The sequence below is a fragment of the Fusarium graminearum genome, chromosome 4 (assembly GCF_000240135.3).
Source record: "Fusarium graminearum PH-1 chromosome 4, whole genome shotgun sequence".
NCBI classification, from domain to species: Eukaryota; Fungi; Ascomycota; class Sordariomycetes; order Hypocreales; family Nectriaceae; genus Fusarium; species Fusarium graminearum.
The window spans coordinates 942,173-960,100 of NC_026477.1; the positions used below are offsets into that span (position 1 = coordinate 942,173).

Genomic DNA, 17,928 nt, shown 5'->3' on the forward strand with positions numbered 1-17,928 from the left:
AGTCAGGAGACATAGCTGAGGATGATGGGCTTGGTGAGTGGCCGGAAGTGTAAGACATGGAGCTGGAGGGCGGTGTAACAGCAGGAGTGCCAGTAGAAGAGATGGCAGTAAGAGGAGAAGCCATGCTAGCCGCAGACACGGGGTGGTAACCGTCGGTCGCGACGTGCATGCCAGTGGGGGATCGGTGTGTAGTAGGGGGTGAAGGAGTGTTGCGATAACCGTTGTAGCCGCCTTCGGAGTGGTGGATGTGGACACCAGCAGTGGCATGGTTGGCATTCTCGTAGATTGTGTCCTGCATTTGGCCGAGGATGTTATCGATGTGGATGAGGTCCTTCTGGGTGCGAGCGCTGGGCATAGGCAGGTAATATTGCTGGGCCAAGGGGTTCTGGCCAGGCGATGGGCCGGCGTGAACAGGAGCTGGGGCATGCTGGGGCATGTACTGCTCAGTAGCAGCCATAGGGCCGTTGGGGACGGACAGGTTGCCGTGAAGGGGCATCAACGAGCGGCCAATCTGGGCATAGGACGAAGGGTCAATCTGGCGGCGCTTGGCGTTGCCAAAGAAGTCATCAACCATATCGTAGGTGCGCTTACGATCATAACCACCGCCGGCGGCAGCGGCATAGCCAAGGTGCTCGGTACGGGCGTTGTTGATGGCCGGTTGGTTGAAGTAGAGACCATAGTTGGTAGAAGGCTGAGGAGCATAGTAGCCACCGCTAGGATGGGCTTGGTGGTGTCCAAAGGCAGCTGGGTTAGTTCGCATCTGGCCAGTGTGGTCATAGTAGCTGGAAGGTCCTGGAGGCGAATTAGCCTCGAGAGAAGAATATCCGGATGCCCACAGCCGTGGACTTGAATCTTGTAGAGACATACCCTTAGGAGGCTGTGGCCTGTAGTTGAGTCCGCCTTGGGGGTCCTGGTTTGATCGGACGAGCACAGAGTCATCGGCATGAGTCTGTTTTGTGTGAGTTTGATGTAGAATTACACGTTGAAGATACGGGTTTCCTTACCTTGACATGCTTCTTCAAGTCCTGGGGACGCTTGAAAGACTTGCCACAGAACTCACACTTGTGAGGCTTCAAGGGAACGTGAACACGGATGTGAGAGGTGATGTGATCACGCTTGACAGTGGTAGTTCGGCATGAGTTCCATTGGCAAGTCAAGTTAAGGTTGTTTGTGCTCTTGCGACCAACATGGCGCTCACAGATGTGCTCCTGTAAGAGGTTAGTTTCGGATCTTTCTCTCTTCCGGTCACAATTGCTTACATAGAGAGCCTCGGGAGCCGGGAACTTTTGGTTACAGGCGTTCCATCGGCAGATAAGGTTGTCATCGTTTGATGTTGATGCAGCACCGCTGCTTTGGGAAGTGTTGGAGGAAGAGCTGGGTGCAGGTGTCACAGACTTGGAGTCGTTGCTAGCACTGCCAGATGCTGATTCTCCTGGTGGGGTCTGTTGTTGCTGCTGTGATTGTTGAAGCTGAGGCTTCTGCTCAGGAACTGGAGGAGACATGATGGGCGGGAATATGTGATATCTGGTCAAGCCAGGAGCGCTTATGCCCGGTGGCGAGTTAAAATGACTGACTGGCTGAGACTAGTCTTGTCGTACAGGGCTGGTCTGGTCTGGGGACAAATCAACTAAACTTGCTACAAAAGAAGCAAGACTGAAGCTGATTGATATAAAGGTGAACGGATATAGTTTGGATGAGACGAGAGATGTTCAAGAAGAATTCACTTTGATAAAAGAGGTACGGGGGGAATGCGCTCCCTTTACATTTACGCAAAAGTCTGGGCAAGAGGGTGAGAACGAGCGGAAAGTCTTGGCAGTCTTGGCAGTCTTGGCGATAATAGTGAGGTATCTGATGCGGGAAGGTACGCGACTCTAGGTAGTGCTAGTGAGAGGCTGCAGGTACTTGCAAGCCGGTCTACTCCATGTTTACAGCGGAGGGAACGATGCCAAGACCGCCAAGTCTTGGCAGTCTGGGCACTGCCCCTCATCGCGTCGCTTCTATTGGTCTCTGGTGTATTGGGCCTCACACAAGCTGGCCACCTACTGCGTCAAGTGTTTTGTCGCTCATCACCTGAGCCATGGGGGCACTTCGGCTCTGACCTGACACCCTTTCCGGTCACCTCACATTACTTGATTTTACTGCAAGAAATATCAGACGGGGATTTTCGGTTTCAAGGGGGGTCAGGCAGGTCTAATGTCTAATGCGCATCAACAACAATTCAGTTCTGCTGCATGCAGCAAGTGGCTGATTGTAGATAAATGATTGATAATAAACAATGGGACTGAGAAAAGGTTTCGGATCTTTCGGGGAACTGTTTAGCCCCGTAGGCAGGCCTGTTGAGATACTGTACAGACTAATATAGAGTAGCAAGGTAGTCAACTACTGTAACAAAAGTGGTGATCATTTCCGCCGGAATAGGTCAGGGTTTGTTTATTTCCAGTTTGTTGATTGTCAGTTTGGGAGTTGCTTTCTACTTTCCGTGGCTTGGCCGATGCCGAGACCAGATTAAGCACGCAAGTTTAATTTAAGCAACTGACTGGCCGCCCTGTAAAGGCCGTGAATAAGGAGTTGGAAACGTTATTAGTCAGTCAACTGTTCTGGCTGTTGACTGTTGGCTGCACTGTCATTTCAGCGCCGTACAAACGAAATAGCCAATCAACCCACCCAAATCAATACCCGGACCGCTAGTGACGTTAAGCCAAGCCGGGCACCCACACAACTCAAGCTTTCCCTTCCTTCTCCGTGCATTTTTCCCTTCTCCGCAAAAAGACTCGTCACCTTCTTTCATTTGCTCTTGGCTCTTCTCTCGCCTCCAATCTCAATCAAGCCTGCCAAGAAGACTTGGCGTCTCCGAAAACTCCATCAGCCAAGCCTTCAAAGCCTTCTTGTTTTTCTTGGCCTGCCAAGCATCAGGAAAAAAGAGCCAAGCCCACGTTTTCCCCTTGTTAATGAATTCCTTATTTCAATTATGCTTCTTTTGCCCAAACTCTACCTGCTGTGCAAGTGCAACCATCAAAGATAAACTTTACTGGCAACGTGTGACCTCACTAACTCCTTCAAAACACTGCTACTGTAAGATCACTATTAATAAAAAATGATTAATTAATGCGACACATATTCACCTCACCATGAGATGAGCATCTGACCTGCACGCGGATCACTACTTTCCTGACAGTTATCATTGATAATATACCCCATATTTACACGCGCGTTCAACAAGATACAGTATCAAATGTGACCGTTATTATCCGACACCTCGAATATTGTCCAGTCAAGACACAGCATTGAAACATATATACTGGACAAGCTACAAACACTTGATACTAGTCCCATGTATCCTTGTCTATCTTACAAGATGGCCTCTTGTCTATGCTTGACGCGCCGAGAAAGACATGCACGCCGAGGACCCCAAACTATCGTTGCCGCAATGGGCCTTGCAGCTGACGATTGCTACCGTTCTGTCAGGACGTGCAGCGCGGCATAATGCCCAGAGAATATCATGCAGCCTCGGACATTTACCGGTTTTATTCTTCAATCATCATCATACAGGCAAGGCAAGCGCACTGAGTTGCCTTCTATGGAACCACCCAACATCAACATCGGCTGTACGGATATCACACTATCAGACAACCGCTCAATACACCAGCCAAGCAAACAACCATTATCAACAACCCTCCCTTTCCCCTCTCCAGCGCCTCCTGCTCCCTGATGATCCTCTACCCCAGGCCAAGAATCATGATAGCATACCTTCCAGCCAAGCAAAGCCAAGCAACCGCCCAGCAAGCCAAGAAATCCACTCCTCTCTACGCCAAGGTCTTGGAGATGACGACAAGCGTGGCAGTGCAAGGCCAAACATTGCTTGTCTTATGATGGCAGACGAGCTATGCCCAGAGTTCTTCTTACAGTAATATTGTTCCTTGCCTGGGTCTTGTGAACAATGTCTATGGCTCTCAAGCTTTGCAGCCAAGACCGCCGAGCTTTGATGGCCAAGTCGTACGATTGGGGCCCGCGGGAACTTGGAGAACAGCGGCTATTGTCAATGCTTGTCGTCTTGGCATGATGGCATTCCCTTGCTTTGCGATCGATGGAAACGAATCCGACTGGTGAATGGAGCGCTGGTTGAGAGAGTAATTGGCAGCATTTACCATCTTCCCGTTGAATGTCAGCCAATATATATGCACCAAGCTGTGTTCTGTTACGGGAAAACTTTCCCTTGCGGTTCTCGAGGTAAGGATTACAACATGTCGAGTACAGAGTCGAAGAGTGACTCGAAGCAGACATCAGACACATTTGATGAGGCACATGTACTTTTTTATCAGCGTGATCAAGCGATCTATGAAAGAGTCAACAGTTGTAGTCTCGAATACATGGCTCCTGAATGAATAAACAAGAACGGGTCAGAGTTTGGAGATTTTAGGTCCTGCTTGAGTTGAGAGGGTTTCATAGCTTCTGAGAAGCTACACCAATCCTTGCTAAAGATGCATAGAGTTGTTTTGACATTGGAATGTATCCCCCTGGGTCCTGGAATCGATGAGCCACTGCTGTATGCAGGGCAACTTGTCCTCTGATACCAAAGCTCGGAGCTCCAAGATACTCGCTCACGCTGCAGGGTACACAACACTATTCAGCTCTCCGCCGTCAACTGCTCACAATCCGTAACGTTCTGAGAACTACCTGAAAGGTTGGCCCAACTCATTTTCAAGATCCCACTTGCTATAATGCTCTAATGAATCATTCTCGTTCCTGTTCCCGAGGTTGTTCGTTCACCTCGATCTGTATAGAACATCATCTTCCTGTATGGACTCTGTGGCCAACTCATGGTGTCATACGCAAAAAAAACACACCATAACAGCATGGGACTTGAACAAACGGACCACAGAGATAATCAGAACAAGTAAAAACAAGAAACTTATCAATCTAGTTGATAAGATCAAGCAGCATATCCAGCATGAGGAATATCACGTGACGACGATCGGATGACTTCACTTCTCCTCAATTACTTAATTCGAATGCAAACTCTGTCAGTTCAAATTCGGTTTACTTCAAGCTGTGCAAAAATGAAACACCACTGGTGCATATCTTGGGACTTCTACTATCGTTTCCAATCGGAAACCCCTCCATTGTCTTTCCACGGCATCATCGAATGCTTGTTTCACTTCAGCTTCTCTCAACACCAACAAAAACACTTCCCAACCGATTTTGAGACTCATGCAACATTCTCAACCGAACCGAATCACTCCGACCAGCCTCCCTCATTTTTCACGACATTCACACCATCAATATTGTTTGACATTCGTTTGGACAGAAAAGATTCAAGATTCCATTGGCAAAGCTCGCAAAGCTTTGTGTGTACTAATGACCAGGAAGCTATGTAAATCCCTCGCTGACCAATATGATTTTACTCCTTTTTCAGTCTTTGTGCCCTCGGCAAACAAAAGACGAGGGCGAGCATATAGTGTTCGAGCCCAATCAGTTCCAAGCATGATATTCATATCCCATTCAGGTGCCAAGGGTCCATCCAAGATGACCTGTCCTCGGCCCTTTTCCTCCTCTCTATCTGATGTTGATGCGTACCCTCCCCGCCTCAAATGCCCATGAAAAAAGTTTGATTAAACAAAGAAACGAGAAGGTTGCAAAACGAGGCCCAAAAATACTGGCTGCAACTACCCATAACAAATGGTATAATAATAGTGGTCGTCAAGATCCTCCTGTTGAAGCGGTAAGATCCGGTTATGTGTGTGTTGCAAAAGCCAAAAAACTTGGGCTGACTGGGTATTGTAAAAAAAACAAATACCCCAAAGAGACGACTCAACATCGGAGACCAGCCCTCCCCATCAAGGGTGTTGTCGTGTCGCTCAGGAACCAAAGCTCCCGGCATAAGTATGCGCCTTGGGGCTAGAATCGAAAAGCCCCCGTGGAGCGACAGGAATTTCAAGTGACAGAAGGCGACGCCCCGACAACTTGTGTCCCCTCAATAAAAAGAAATAAACCCGAGTATTGAAGAACTCCAGTGATAGACACATTCGAATAGTTTCGGTTCGTGTATATCGAGAGTGTTGCCCGCCTGCTGACCTTTCGCAGTCGACGACGACAGTCTGTCTTGTGGACCAGATGCCGTCGAGTGCCCAAGACGCCAAAAAAACCGAGCCCATATTAAGAAAGACTATAAGCCCGAACAAAAACGTGAAAGCCGTGTCATCGTGAGAGAAATAATGATCCAGAGGTCGCCGCCTCGGTCAGGGATGTGGGCCGACACGACCTCCCCTTGAGCCAACCAGCCCCAAAACGATTGCTTTCAGAAATGTTGAAAGCACAAATAAACGCCGTTCATGCAGAAAAATATTATACAGCACCGAGCTGTAGAAGAGCCTCGACAGCCTCGCGCTCCTGTGCGCCAGAAGGACCTGTAAACGCTGTGGACAAGTCGATGTTGAAGGTTTGCGGTGTGCGCGCCATGCCGGAGCTGGCGGAGAACGAACGAAGCGCACCTGGCGTATACGCCGAAGAGGACCGGAAGCCTTGCTCAACCTGAGCCGCTGCCGGGTTGGGGTAGGATTCAGCTCGGAGAGCAGCAGCTCCCATGGTGGCCCAATCCTCATCATCTGTCGCATCCTCAGGGTCGTCGTTCATGACGACATCGTCATCAGGAGCCTCAGAGCACGAAGCGGATCCGGATCCATCCATGGACATCTTGTCGGCCTCATGCTCCATCATATAAATTTCGTGGTCTTCGTGGGAAAACTGAACCGAATCCCCATTGCTCGATGCAGTGCTTTGTCGGTAGCGGCCTTGACCCCGACCGCCATTCTTGGTGATGGGAATTCCCGCCCCATAAGAGGATGGAGGAGTACCTTGTCGGTGTCGAGATGGCTCCCCTCGCTTACGAGCATCCCAGCGGCCCCATCCCACCTTTTCAAATTCCACCTCCCCGTCCAGTCCACCGCCTTCTCCTCCTCGACCTTCCAAAGCTCCCACGACTAGTCTCCGCGCCTTTGTTGGAGGGATTCCCGAGAATCCGGGTACCGAAGTGGTTAGGTACCCCATAATGTGTCGGATAGCCAAGGGACCATGACTGAGCAGGATCTCCGGCAAGTGGTATTTGGCGAGGAGAGAGCCAGTGATGGCACCCGAGGCCTCGAGGGCTGGCGAGATCGATCGTCGTCGATCCGAAGGCTCGTGAAGGTCCAGGTCTGAGTCGATAGGCTCAAGCTTGGCTTTCTGGAGCTGCGCCTTAAGCCCGTGAGGCGGCAGGTTGGGAGAGATGGAGTTGGGGGGAGTAGGGAGGGGTTGTTGAGAGCGTGTCACAGTCGCAGGGACGCCTCGGGCCGCTACAACAGCTAAGTTGTCTCGGCTCAAGGAGGCCTGGGAGATATCACGAGCAGCCGCTGCCATGGTAGCCATGATTACCGATGTCGGTCTTATTGGTATGCGCTTCTGAACGAACAAGTCTGCAGAGGGAATATGGTTAGCGACTTTGATCTCGAGAATGGTTTGTGTTTTGCGACGCGAGGCTCGCCACTCCGTGGTTGATGGGCGAAGAAAGAGGCGATGGCCACGAACAGAGTGATCATGGGTTGAGTCACAACAGGGTGTCGCGCTGCATCAGATGTGTGCGGTACGTACCTATTCAGAAGCCGGATGTAAGGAGGGCTGGCAATACAAGTTGCTGGCACAAATATGGCGATAGTATGGCTGGCCTGGGCAGAGCTGGCGCGATGATCTGGACTGTGACAAGAGACTCTAATACGAATCTTGATGTTCCTTTGGTGTTGTTGTTTGTGTTTGGGGAGGAAAGGGAATCGGACAGGAGGGAAACCTGGAAGGATATATGACCACCAACTTACAACAAGCCAAGGGCAGGTGAACCCAACCCAAACCGTGTGAGAGGTGTGAGTCGTAGCCAACCCAGCCAGCCAGGTAAGGGTACGTACAGTACTAGGCTGGACTTGCACTTGCACTTGTATCGGCGGTATGGCATTGTATCGCCAAAGAGCCAGCACCTGGACCTGCCTACTCACGCACGCACCTGTTGTAGGGCGGTGCTTGTTCATGTGTGTGTGCGTGTGCTGAGCGATAGGCGCAGAATACCAGGGGGGGCGAATGTTGTAAGCCGTCTGGGAGTGTGATAGAAGGATGCCGGGTGCAAATTTGGCACTATCAACAGACTTACTATTACTTCCAGGGTTACTACAAACACGCCTGCCAAAACACCACCAACTTCAGCCCAAAACGGGCCAGGCGTCAATTACTGGGTGTCACCCCCATGTTTCGTTGGAGTGCAAACTGTGGCTGTTCAGCCAGCGCTGATAAGGTTGATAGGGGAATGATACTTGATTGATACTGTCTGCCGTGAGCGATAACTTGTTTCTACCGCATTTGAGACAACCATTTCATACCAAAGAACCCTAGAACCTTTTACCTAGATACTCCCTCCCAAATCTGTAGCGCACGAGCATCCATGCTATGGACGCATTCTTTTAGATTCCACCGCACTTCTTTTCTTTATTCCATGCTAGTTGTTAATAATTAAAAGTGGCCCTTGTCTTTTTTCTTTGTTTTTGCTGGCCCTGGTTGAAATTGTTTTTGTGTTGTCCTCATTTTGATTCCAATTCCCAAGAAGCTGGTAGTCTAGGGAGACGAGAGGATCCGGGCCATAGCGGTAAACGGGGAAGCGAGCCGGACAAGGTCAAACGAGATGGGACTGCCGTTTGACACCCCAGCAGGCTCCAGCATGGCTCAACGCCGTGTTCGCGATATGGCTCGGGCGCCTCGCTTTCCAGAGTTCCGCGGGTGGTCCTTTTACCAGTTGTCAGGCTGCTGTACATTAGCATGCCTTTCAAGTGTCGGCTTTACTATTACTTCCCCTTTGACAAAAGACGGTATTCTTTCTATTACTCCATCAGCTAGCAATAGCGGACGAAAACTCAACATCTCTGATCAAAGACAGCCCAGGGTCCGGGCCCGGGTCCAGTCTTGTGCTCTAGTTCCTGATGCCAGACGGTTACGGTGTACTGTACACAAGAGCGAAAAAGCCACACCGCGATCTGCCAGTTAGTCCATCATGTGCAGCAGCTTGAAATGTCAATGGAGCCTCGACACTTGTCGCGGAGGGAGTCGGGGCAGTTAGGCCCTCCAAAGATCCGGGACGGCGCGTCCAACTAACACGGCACCAGTATCGATCGTCATCCTACTGTACAGTATGGTACTGTGCTTCAACTTGAAGCAGTCCAGCGACAGAGCTCGTGTCAGCGATGGCTGGCTCTGATCTCTTGCCCGAGTCTCCAATTTTCAGAGAGTCTGGGGATTAATTACCCAGTTAGTCGCCTCTCTCTGTCACTGTCCCGGTGTCACTTTTAGCGCTCAAGATACTCAGCACCGTGTTCTCTTTGGGCCAACACCTTGAGCCCCGTGGCCCAGGAGATTGGGGTAAGGTTGTTGGAGTCTAATGCGTGGCTGTTGGCGATTCAAAAACCTTAACCAGATGAAAATGACCAGCATTCCATCCACTTATCGCAAACATGAAAGGAGTGTCGTGCTACCGTAAACAGAAACCTGTGAAATTAATGGTTTGATTCATCAAAAATGATGACTCAACTCAGAAACAAAGTCATAGTCGTCATGGTATCCGGCTTCTTGCTCAGAAACGTGGTCGTCATGACATGCAGCTCGAGGACATCCATGGAACCAACGCGGATCGTTTATAATACATGCATTCATCCGTCTCATGCAAGAATAATGCAGGCACATTCAACTATGAGCTAGCCGTGAAATCATGCAAATCTTTATGTCCAGGCACGTTCTTTGTATGGCTTTCTTTGACTCCTTACCCAGAAATCAGCGGACCCATTTCGCTTTCATCGACAGGGGTAAGGGGTCCCTCCTTGACTGGGAATACCAGAGTCATGGCCAGCTTCTGATCCGCCAGTAACGGCCCAATCTCCAGCATCATGCCCTAATTTCGTCCGGCTGTTGTTAGCGAGCCCTTGGCTCTTTAGAAAGGGGACCTGAGAACAAGGAATGGAATCAAATTCTCGAAAAATGATTATGTGCGTACCTGCGTGTCCAAACCCTTTATTCGCGAGTGTGTAGGGCTAGAAGCATGCAGAGGCACACACCCGACGAACTCAAGCCTCCCGTCTCCCAACAGTGGCATCCCGTGTTCTGTATCGCGATGGGGGTGTGTGGATATAAAGCCGTATTCAAGTCATGGGCACACTTTTTGGTCCCGTTATACCGTTTTTTGACGAGTTGCTCATACAGTTCAATATTTGGCTTGGCCCTTGGTGTAATCGCTTCATATCAAGTCATCCTCTTGTGACCCAGTGAGCGATGAAGCGAATAACCCTAATAATCGGTTCCAAAAGCAGGACACCACCATTATTGTTCACTCACCGGCCTAGCCGAGAAACACAAGCAAATAAGACAGATATTGATCAAGTTCCAAATTCTATCAAAGTCTATTTTCGTTTCATGCAAGCGATCCCTGGCCAATCCAACGTAATCATTGCCATTTTCGGAACCTTGATATTGTTCGAGGTGACTGAGCCCGAGTTCGTAGAGGTATTCGCGTCCTTCTCTATTGCAAAAACTGATTGGTTGTGCAAGACGTCCTGTCATTTGAGTACTAATAAAGAGCTATCCTTGATGTGCCACTGTCACGTTGTCAATGTCCTTGTTCATGATTGGACTTTCGATGCCGACAGTATTACCGGCGTCACTTCGTCATCTTTCCCCAGATGCTATTGTCGCTCAGCAGCAAGTCCGTTTCGGCTGTGGAGGCATTGGCCAGTAGACGGCTTTGAACACACGCTTTATCAAACCAAGGGAGTTTGTCTTTGGGTACATGTGGCCTGTTGTCGATTGATGAACCCCACGTTGGACATTGCTACGCCGTGGACGTCTCGTGTAAAAGGGTGCTTCCCCGCGCATCAAGAAGGAAGAACGGAAGAGAGACGGAATGACTATCAGTCCCGTTGCCCCGCGCTCTTGCCCGAGTCTACGAGATATCGTGTCGTGCGGGGATATATTGAGTCCAGTGTGGCTCCCGTGCCGTGAACGGTCCCGGTCTCTTCCGCTCCGGATCCTCCGCAATGAAAGATCTCATCCATTCGTTCCCAGCCAGGTGGTTGACGCATAGTAGCTTTCCCTTGCCTCGTCTGCCTATTGCCGAGTTTGGTAGTCTCATCGCTGCCATGCTTACACCACCGACTTTTTGGGACATGGTTACAGGTGCATAAACCCCGCTGCCAAGTATATCCCAACTGATGAGGGGTGGTTTGATATAGTATGCCGCCGCCATGTTTCGAGGCCATCGTCGGTGATGCTCAAATCATATCATTCAGATCGTACGTGTGAATGATCCACCGGCTGATGGGTTCCAAGTCAAGCTGGATCTCGTCAGTTTCGTGACCCACAAACGGAATGGGGGTGTGGTTACTTCGTCATATCGTCAACTTCCAAAGTTGGCAACTCAAACCCAGATATCTCGAGGACAACTTGTGAATGTGGCATCGACTAAGGGTTCATGTGCCCTGAATACCGAGGGACCCAAGACTCACGAAGTAAAGACGAATTCACGGCAAGCCTAGATGACGAGGGTCAGTGACACGATGAGCTGGGTCTGTGTTGCAGTTAGACACGTACCGTTCTTAGAACACCCAGTTGCTCCTGAGACTGGTCGAACACAAGCCTGTATTGAGCAAGACTCTCCCGTAGGACGGCTTCCTTGTTTGCGCGACCGTCGCAGATAGCCTTCATCTTGATTTCCATCTCTTTCCGTAGAAATGGCTTGCCGAGACTGGTCTCAAAGTTCATTCGATCAAATCCCAAGATGAGAGCTACACCAAGCTGTGTCGGGACAAATACCTTTATCCCACCGCGTCCTCCTGATGTAGATGCACCCCCGCGTCCACCTCTGCTACCTCTACCTCCACGACCACGACCGCGTCCTCTTGTGGGTGGGCCTGTGTCCGGCTCCTCGCCATCTCCCGGTGCTGGACCTGATCGACCTATTGTAGCAGCGTATTCTCTGTCTTGGATCTTCTGGATATGCTCAGCCATGGTGGCATCTGTGCCTATACCATTGGCATCCATGAGAGCGATCAGGTCGGCCTCTGTAAGGAAGCCTGGAGCTGAAGTTTTGCCTTCTGTCATCATGGCCTCTGTTGGTTGAAAACGTTCTCCTTCAGTGAACCTTGGTAGCTCTACAGTGTTGTTCCATTTTTCGTAAACAAACACATCGAGGTAGTTCCTCTCAAGAACAATAACGCCGTGAGCATTGAAGCGCTCGTCTCCGAATTCGACCTCGACATCAGATGCCATGCCTTTGGCGTCGTCTGAGCAGCAAGCGAGAAACCGACGGACAACATACTCGTATAATCGACCCTCATCGCGATTTAGGACTGTAGGAGAAGCATACGTGATAGGATGGATAGGAGGATGGGCTTTATCGTCGTTTCTCCCTTCTCTTGGTTGTTGAAAGCCACCATTGACAAGGTTCTGTGCAAATGGACCCCATCTCTGATCGTTTGTATGCTTATCAACTAGAGCCCTGAGATTCATCCCGCGGTCAAAGCGATCAGTCTCGGTTCTGGGATAGCTTATAAATCCTTTGTTGTAGAGTCCTTCGGCGATAGTCATTGCCTGTTGTCCACTCATATGCAATAGTCTTGTTGCAGCCTTTTGTAGTTCAACAGTTGTAAGGGGTAAGGGTTTGAACTTGCGAGTAGGTTTCTGCTGAACCTTTGTGACGGTTGCTGTTTTTGCTGCAAGGCATCGTTCATACAGAATAACGGTGGACATTCGGTCGAAAAGCCTATTTCGTAGCCAGGAGAAATCGACCTTTTTACTGTCGCGGTTGTGTGTCAACTTTATGCTCCAGAAGGGCTCTGGAACAAAGTTTTTGACGCGAAAGTAACGATCAACTACGAATCCAAGCGTTGGAAATTGACAGGATCCTAGACGGTCAGTAAATACACACAATGTAGACCTGAATATAGGGCACACACCATAGCTAAGGGTCAACCCTTCCAAAGGCCCCCCGAGCTTTCGCAGATTATTCGTGAGAAAGCGGGTAAAAGCATAACCAATTCTTAGATCAAGCTCTATTCTCGTAGCTACAGCATTGACTTGTCTTTCGTCCAGGGTTGTCAGGTTCCTGGCTGCTGATATGACATGTCTGATCTCATTAGATTACATATAGGCCAGAAAGGAAGGAGGACAACATACGCTCTCTCAATATTGCTGAATCTTGCTCGCAATACCCGAATGCCTGGCTTTCCCTTTCGGGCAGCTTCGACGATTTCATTGCCGATATGTTCACCTTCACGATCACAGTCTGTCCAGATTACTAGGACCTGGGCATATCGTGCTTGAGATTCCAGGTTTTGGGCAATTGTCTTTTTATCCTAAATAGCGTTAACAACTAATGTCGGGTGAATATGGGAGAACTCACCTCGCTAATAGTTGTGACAATTGGGGCAGTGAATAACGACTCTGGAGGAGGCGAGTACCAGCTCTTGTTGGCAGGTGTAAAGTCAACATTGGTTAAATGCCCAGTGACACAAGTCATAGTGGTAGAGCATTGGCCTAATTGCTGACCAAAGTCAAAATCGAACGAGTAGTTCTTGATGTACTTGTTTCTCGTATTGTGCTACGGATTTGGAGTCAGAACAGGATGCAGACAGAGTCAGGAGTATGAGATTCTTACTGTTTCGACACGGCCTCCGGCAAGATGAGTAGCTACAGCCTTGGAGATGGACGGCTTTTCAGCCACACAGAGGACCTTCATTCTGTATCTGATCGTTGAGGAAGAGTCAATGCCTACTTGGTTGAAGGTTTTCAAGTGATTGAGGCGATCACGACAAGCGAGTGAAGATTGCCTCAGGTTTCATGCGGAGGTGAAGTTTTGCGCTGAGGCAAGCACGATATAGAGAGTGAGAATTTGCCAAACACGCTTTTGCAGCAGGAATGATTTGCTGTTATATCCTATTAGGGAGAGCTCTTTTCATGAAAATAAGGCTCATTTGCCGGTTTGTGCTCATTGACTTCTCGTTTGTGGAAATCCGCCGCAATATAAAATTCGTCCCCAATAGCTTTACTCGTGATATTCACGATGCATAGGAGGGAAAAGCGTGAATGCCAATCGCTGGAGTTGAAAATTTAATGGTGCCTCTTCAGTGGCTCACCCACTAGCCACAGCGGCTGCTTCCGAATTTACAGGGACCTAGCTGTCTCCTAAGCTTTAGCGACTCCACAGCAAGGCAATTAGGATAGGAATAGACGGGTCCTTCCCTTGCGGCGTAGCGCTTTAAGCGTGCCCAGTTAACTTGTAAACTGGAATGGAAATAGCGGGTGTCATACATTTCATCTTGTCTATGACGCGGGCTGAGCTTTGACTGTTTATTGTACAGTTGTTACCTATTAAAACACCACTTGCACTGCATCACGACCAAGTGGGAATCTGAGCATCAATTGATATTTTCCTTTAATTAAACAAGAATGGCTCTTCCATATCTCAAGTCTATCGAGGACTGCGGCGAGTACGCAAGGGCTGTTGAGCCATATATTCCCCAGCTTTATGCTCTCCCTCGGCAGTTTCTCGACAACGTCGCCAGCCCAGACGGGCTAAGGCAGTTGTATGTTGACACGAACCCGCTCATCTCAGGTTTTGCAATCTCTGTCGCCCTTACTGTTCCCTTTCTCGTCGTCTCGGAGATCAACAGAAACTACTCTCAGGTTGACCGCATGTGGTCAATTCTCCCCAATCTTTACGTTGTCCATCTTTCCATCTGGGCACGTCTTGCTGGTGTATCTTCTTCGCGAATCGACCTGGTTTCCTTGGCTACGACTCTTTGGAGTGTGAGTTACTTTACATCTTACTTACTGTACCAGTTGCTGACCTGTGTCTCAGTGCCGCTTGACCTACAATTACTGGCGCAAAGGTGGCTATGAGAAGGGTTCTGAAGATTATCGATGGTAAGTCAATCGCCGACTGAGAATCATACATAAGCTTACAATAGACAGGGCCATTCTGCAAAAATATGTGCCAAGGCCTGTCTGGTTCATCTTCAACGTCACGTTCATCTCATTCTACCAGAGCGTTTTGCTCTTCAGTTTCTCATGTGTTCCCGCTTACGCTATCCTGCTCTCTACTAAGTTTGAGGAAAATGTGACCCCTGCCGACATCTTGTTCTTTCTCACCATGGTCGGTCTGATCTACAGTGAATGGGTTAGCGATGGTCAGCAATGGGGTGAGTTATCCGTCCATTTTCGAGGTCAACAATACTAATTCGTTCAGATTTCCACGCGGCCAAGCACAAGTATCAGGCCGAGGCCAAGGTTCCTCGAGAATTCAGCTACACCCAAGCTGATCTTGACCGAGGCTTCAACACCTCTGGACTCTGGGCTTACAGCAGACATCCCAACTTTGCCGCTGAGCAGCTTGTCTGGTTTGTCCTGTACCAGTGGAGCTGCTATGCAACCAAGAACCTCTACAGCTACACGCTTGCCGGCTCTGCCGCTTTGATTATGCTTTTCCAGGGCTCAACTTGGCTCACCGAGCTTATCACCGTAGGAAAGTACTCCGAGTACCCGAAGTACCAGAAGCAGGTTGGCATGTTCTTGCCCAAGTCTCTTCAGCCGTACAAGACACCTCCACCCAAGGTTATTCGAACCAGCGACCTTGCAAAGAACGAAAGTAAGAAGGAAGCTTAGATGAAGTTTACATATCCATAGCATATGTTGTTCCAGGTACAGGGGCTAGAACTGCTTGTTTCTCTTTATCATACCAATTGCATACCGCGTAGGCGTAAACCTGGGTATTGCAGATATCCTCTTGCTCTATAATGTATCCATATAATGGCTCTATGACACTCTATTCCTTTGCCAGTCTAAGATCGCTGAATTTGTCGGCATAGTATGAAGGCACAGCAATAGCGTCTTCCTTCTCCCAGTCCTCCTTCTTGTTCACACCAGTCAGAACATGTAGTGTGCCGCCTAGCTTGCCCTCAATTCCAAACTTTATGTCAGTGTTGAGTCGGTCACCAACCATGCATGTGCGAGCTCGGTCGAGTTGGAACTTGCCCTCGACAGCATCCATCATGGCCTGGCTGGGCTTGCCGAGCGCCAAAGGCTGTTGTCCTGTGGCATGGACGACAGGGATGTGACAGGAGCCAGCACCGAGGAAGAAGTTGTGGTGCATCGGCAATGTAGAATCGACATTGGTAGCAAGGAACGTGGCTCCCCTCTTGACGTAGTGCATAGCATGGGCGTACTTGAGGTAGTTGACGTGGTAGTCAAGACCACATAGGACGGCGCCAACCTCGGGATCAAGGAGTGAACCATCAGCGATACCCTTGAAGTCGTCGTTTGTTATATCTCGTCGGAAAGCCTCTTCTGTGCCGCCGATATGAGGTACACCTTCTGAATCAAGCTCCTGCTCGATTCCCGACTCTCCAATAATGAAGACCTTGCGCTTACCCTCAGGCAGCTTCAGGATACGGGCGATGTAGATGGCAGCAGAGTAGCTGGAACCAAAGACATCATCCTTCTCGCTTGGGATACCGAGACCAGTGAGTTTCTTGAGATACTCATCCCGCGATTTTGTGGAGTTGTTGGTGACGAAAACGACCCTCTTTCCTACATCGATGTGAGTCCCTTGTTCAGGTGATGAGCGCAATAAACTTACCTTTTGATCTCAAGAAGTTGATAGTCTCTGGGACTCCCTCATACACATGATCGCCAGACCACAAGACACCTATATGAGTCAGTCACTGTGTTTTATTTTGTGAACTGTTTAATATTCACCATCGCAATCGAGGAGGAAAACCTATCGATAGGTGTCAGTGTAATACTAGGCCAATGTGTAAATGACTCACATCAAATTTGTCAATGAACTCATTGATGGCAGCAACATCGTTGCTAATGTATTTCGGTGAAGATGCCATTTTGTCTATCAGTCCGGCCAGAGAAGACACTGTATGATGTTGTTGAGTATGATCGACCAAAGTTTCTGTTGGTTGAACATGAACTGGATCGTCGACAAACTAAAGCGGACTGACTCGGTGGATGTGCTTAGTCAGAGATAACAAGAATGACATCGCCTGTGATGCAATAAGGCTGGATAATCGGTGATCAATGGACCTATTGCAAAAAGACATCACGAATATTACAGTAAGCTTGTAACAGCATTTGTGGTACATCTATGAGTGACCTTGTTGATGACACGGCATGTGAGATTTATCGATATAGGGTAATCCATCAACTATCGACAACAAACCCGAGGATAACTACGACTCATTGTCCCTCTATCACCGATGATTTCATGCATATGATAACGACCCTGCATTGATAGGCAATCTTTTAGTGCAATGACAACATAATCCGACCCATGCATGCCGCGATTAACGTGCCGAAAGGGAGCAATTGGCCCGAGGTAGGCTCTGGAAGCCGCAGACCCTTCCCGCGTGGCAAAGAATCTCAAAGTCCAAAAACTTCAGTCCCTTAAAGACGTTAGTTAAAGCAAATCTTATCATTGGCTCATAAACTTTGCCTTGCGAGTAATGGGTCGACCTTGTTCGTCATCGGTGGGTTTCTAAAACTCCACGTTTTCCTTGAACCTTTTTTCCTCCTTCTCTTTGCCTGACTAATGCTGATGATAAGAGGCTGTACCCGTGTTACCAACTCGCTTACATCCGAGGCGAGGTCGCCTGCATCAACAGACCGACATCTGCACACAGACAGGAGAATACAAAGTGTAATTCACCGCTTTGGAAACTTCCCGTATCAAGCGAAGCAGCGTGGGGACCCTTGAAGCTAAAGTTGGTCAAGGTCTCCACGCCCGCGGACCCGTTTTCACGATCAGCTAAAGGGGTTTCCACTTTCTAGAGCAACTAACACAGCTACGCAGTACAGTATGAAGTTTTCAAC

At 49.2% G+C, this 17,928-nt stretch overlaps 6 protein-coding genes across 6 annotated transcripts in view; 2 read left to right on the plus strand and 4 right to left on the minus strand.

Annotated features, from left to right (window-relative positions):
• FGSG_12970 (uncharacterized protein) overlaps positions 1 to 1,502 on the minus strand; it is a gene marked incomplete at both ends in the record, with an annotated part of 2,017 nt that extends 515 nt beyond the window's left edge. Inside the window, 3 exons of the mRNA XM_011328048.1 lie at positions 12 to 949; positions 1,005 to 1,208; positions 1,260 to 1,502. Of these exons, the coding sequence (XP_011326350.1) occupies positions 12 to 949; positions 1,005 to 1,208; positions 1,260 to 1,502 (1,385 nt within the window). The remainder of the gene's footprint in view (positions 1 to 11; positions 950 to 1,004; positions 1,209 to 1,259) is intronic.
• Positions 1,503 to 3,392: 1,890 nt separating this feature from the next.
• FGSG_12971 (uncharacterized protein) lies at positions 3,393 to 3,908 on the plus strand (the record flags this gene model as incomplete). Its single annotated transcript, XM_011328049.1, has 1 exon — positions 3,393 to 3,908. One exon carries the CDS (start codon positions 3,393 to 3,395, stop codon positions 3,906 to 3,908), a length of 516 nt encoding a protein of 171 aa, XP_011326351.1.
• A 1,395-nt stretch (positions 3,909 to 5,303) lies between these two features.
• Positions 5,304 to 7,788, minus strand: FGSG_06715 (uncharacterized protein). Its single transcript, XM_011328050.1, has 2 exons — positions 7,624 to 7,788; positions 5,304 to 7,448 (listed from the first exon to the last, which is right to left on the minus strand). Exon 2 carries the CDS (start codon positions 7,399 to 7,401, stop codon positions 6,343 to 6,345), a length of 1,059 nt encoding a protein of 352 aa, XP_011326352.1. The 5' UTR covers positions 7,402 to 7,448; positions 7,624 to 7,788; the 3' UTR covers positions 5,304 to 6,342.
• Positions 7,789 to 11,100: 3,312 nt separating this feature from the next.
• FGSG_06716 (uncharacterized protein) lies at positions 11,101 to 13,789 on the minus strand (the record flags this gene model as incomplete). Its single annotated transcript, XM_011328051.1, has 8 exons — positions 11,101 to 11,160; positions 11,201 to 11,261; positions 11,559 to 11,584; positions 11,644 to 12,956; positions 13,008 to 13,177; positions 13,228 to 13,406; positions 13,454 to 13,651; positions 13,709 to 13,789. The coding sequence occupies 8 exons, from the start codon at positions 13,787 to 13,789 to the stop codon at positions 11,101 to 11,103; spliced, it is 2,088 nt and encodes a 695-aa protein (XP_011326353.1).
• Positions 13,790 to 14,499: 710 nt separating this feature from the next.
• Positions 14,500 to 15,714, plus strand: FGSG_06717 (uncharacterized protein; the record flags this gene model as incomplete). The annotated part of the gene is made up of 4 exons (XM_011328052.1): positions 14,500 to 14,859; positions 14,912 to 14,976; positions 15,025 to 15,251; positions 15,299 to 15,714. The coding sequence occupies 4 exons, from the start codon at positions 14,500 to 14,502 to the stop codon at positions 15,712 to 15,714; spliced, it is 1,068 nt and encodes a 355-aa protein (XP_011326354.1).
• Positions 15,715 to 15,874: 160 nt separating this feature from the next.
• Positions 15,875 to 16,946, minus strand: FGSG_06718 (uncharacterized protein; the record flags this gene model as incomplete). The annotated part of the gene is made up of 4 exons (XM_011328053.1): positions 15,875 to 16,638; positions 16,688 to 16,756; positions 16,807 to 16,828; positions 16,878 to 16,946. The coding sequence occupies 4 exons, from the start codon at positions 16,944 to 16,946 to the stop codon at positions 15,875 to 15,877; spliced, it is 924 nt and encodes a 307-aa protein (XP_011326355.1).
• Positions 16,947 to 17,928: the final 982 nt, after the last annotated feature.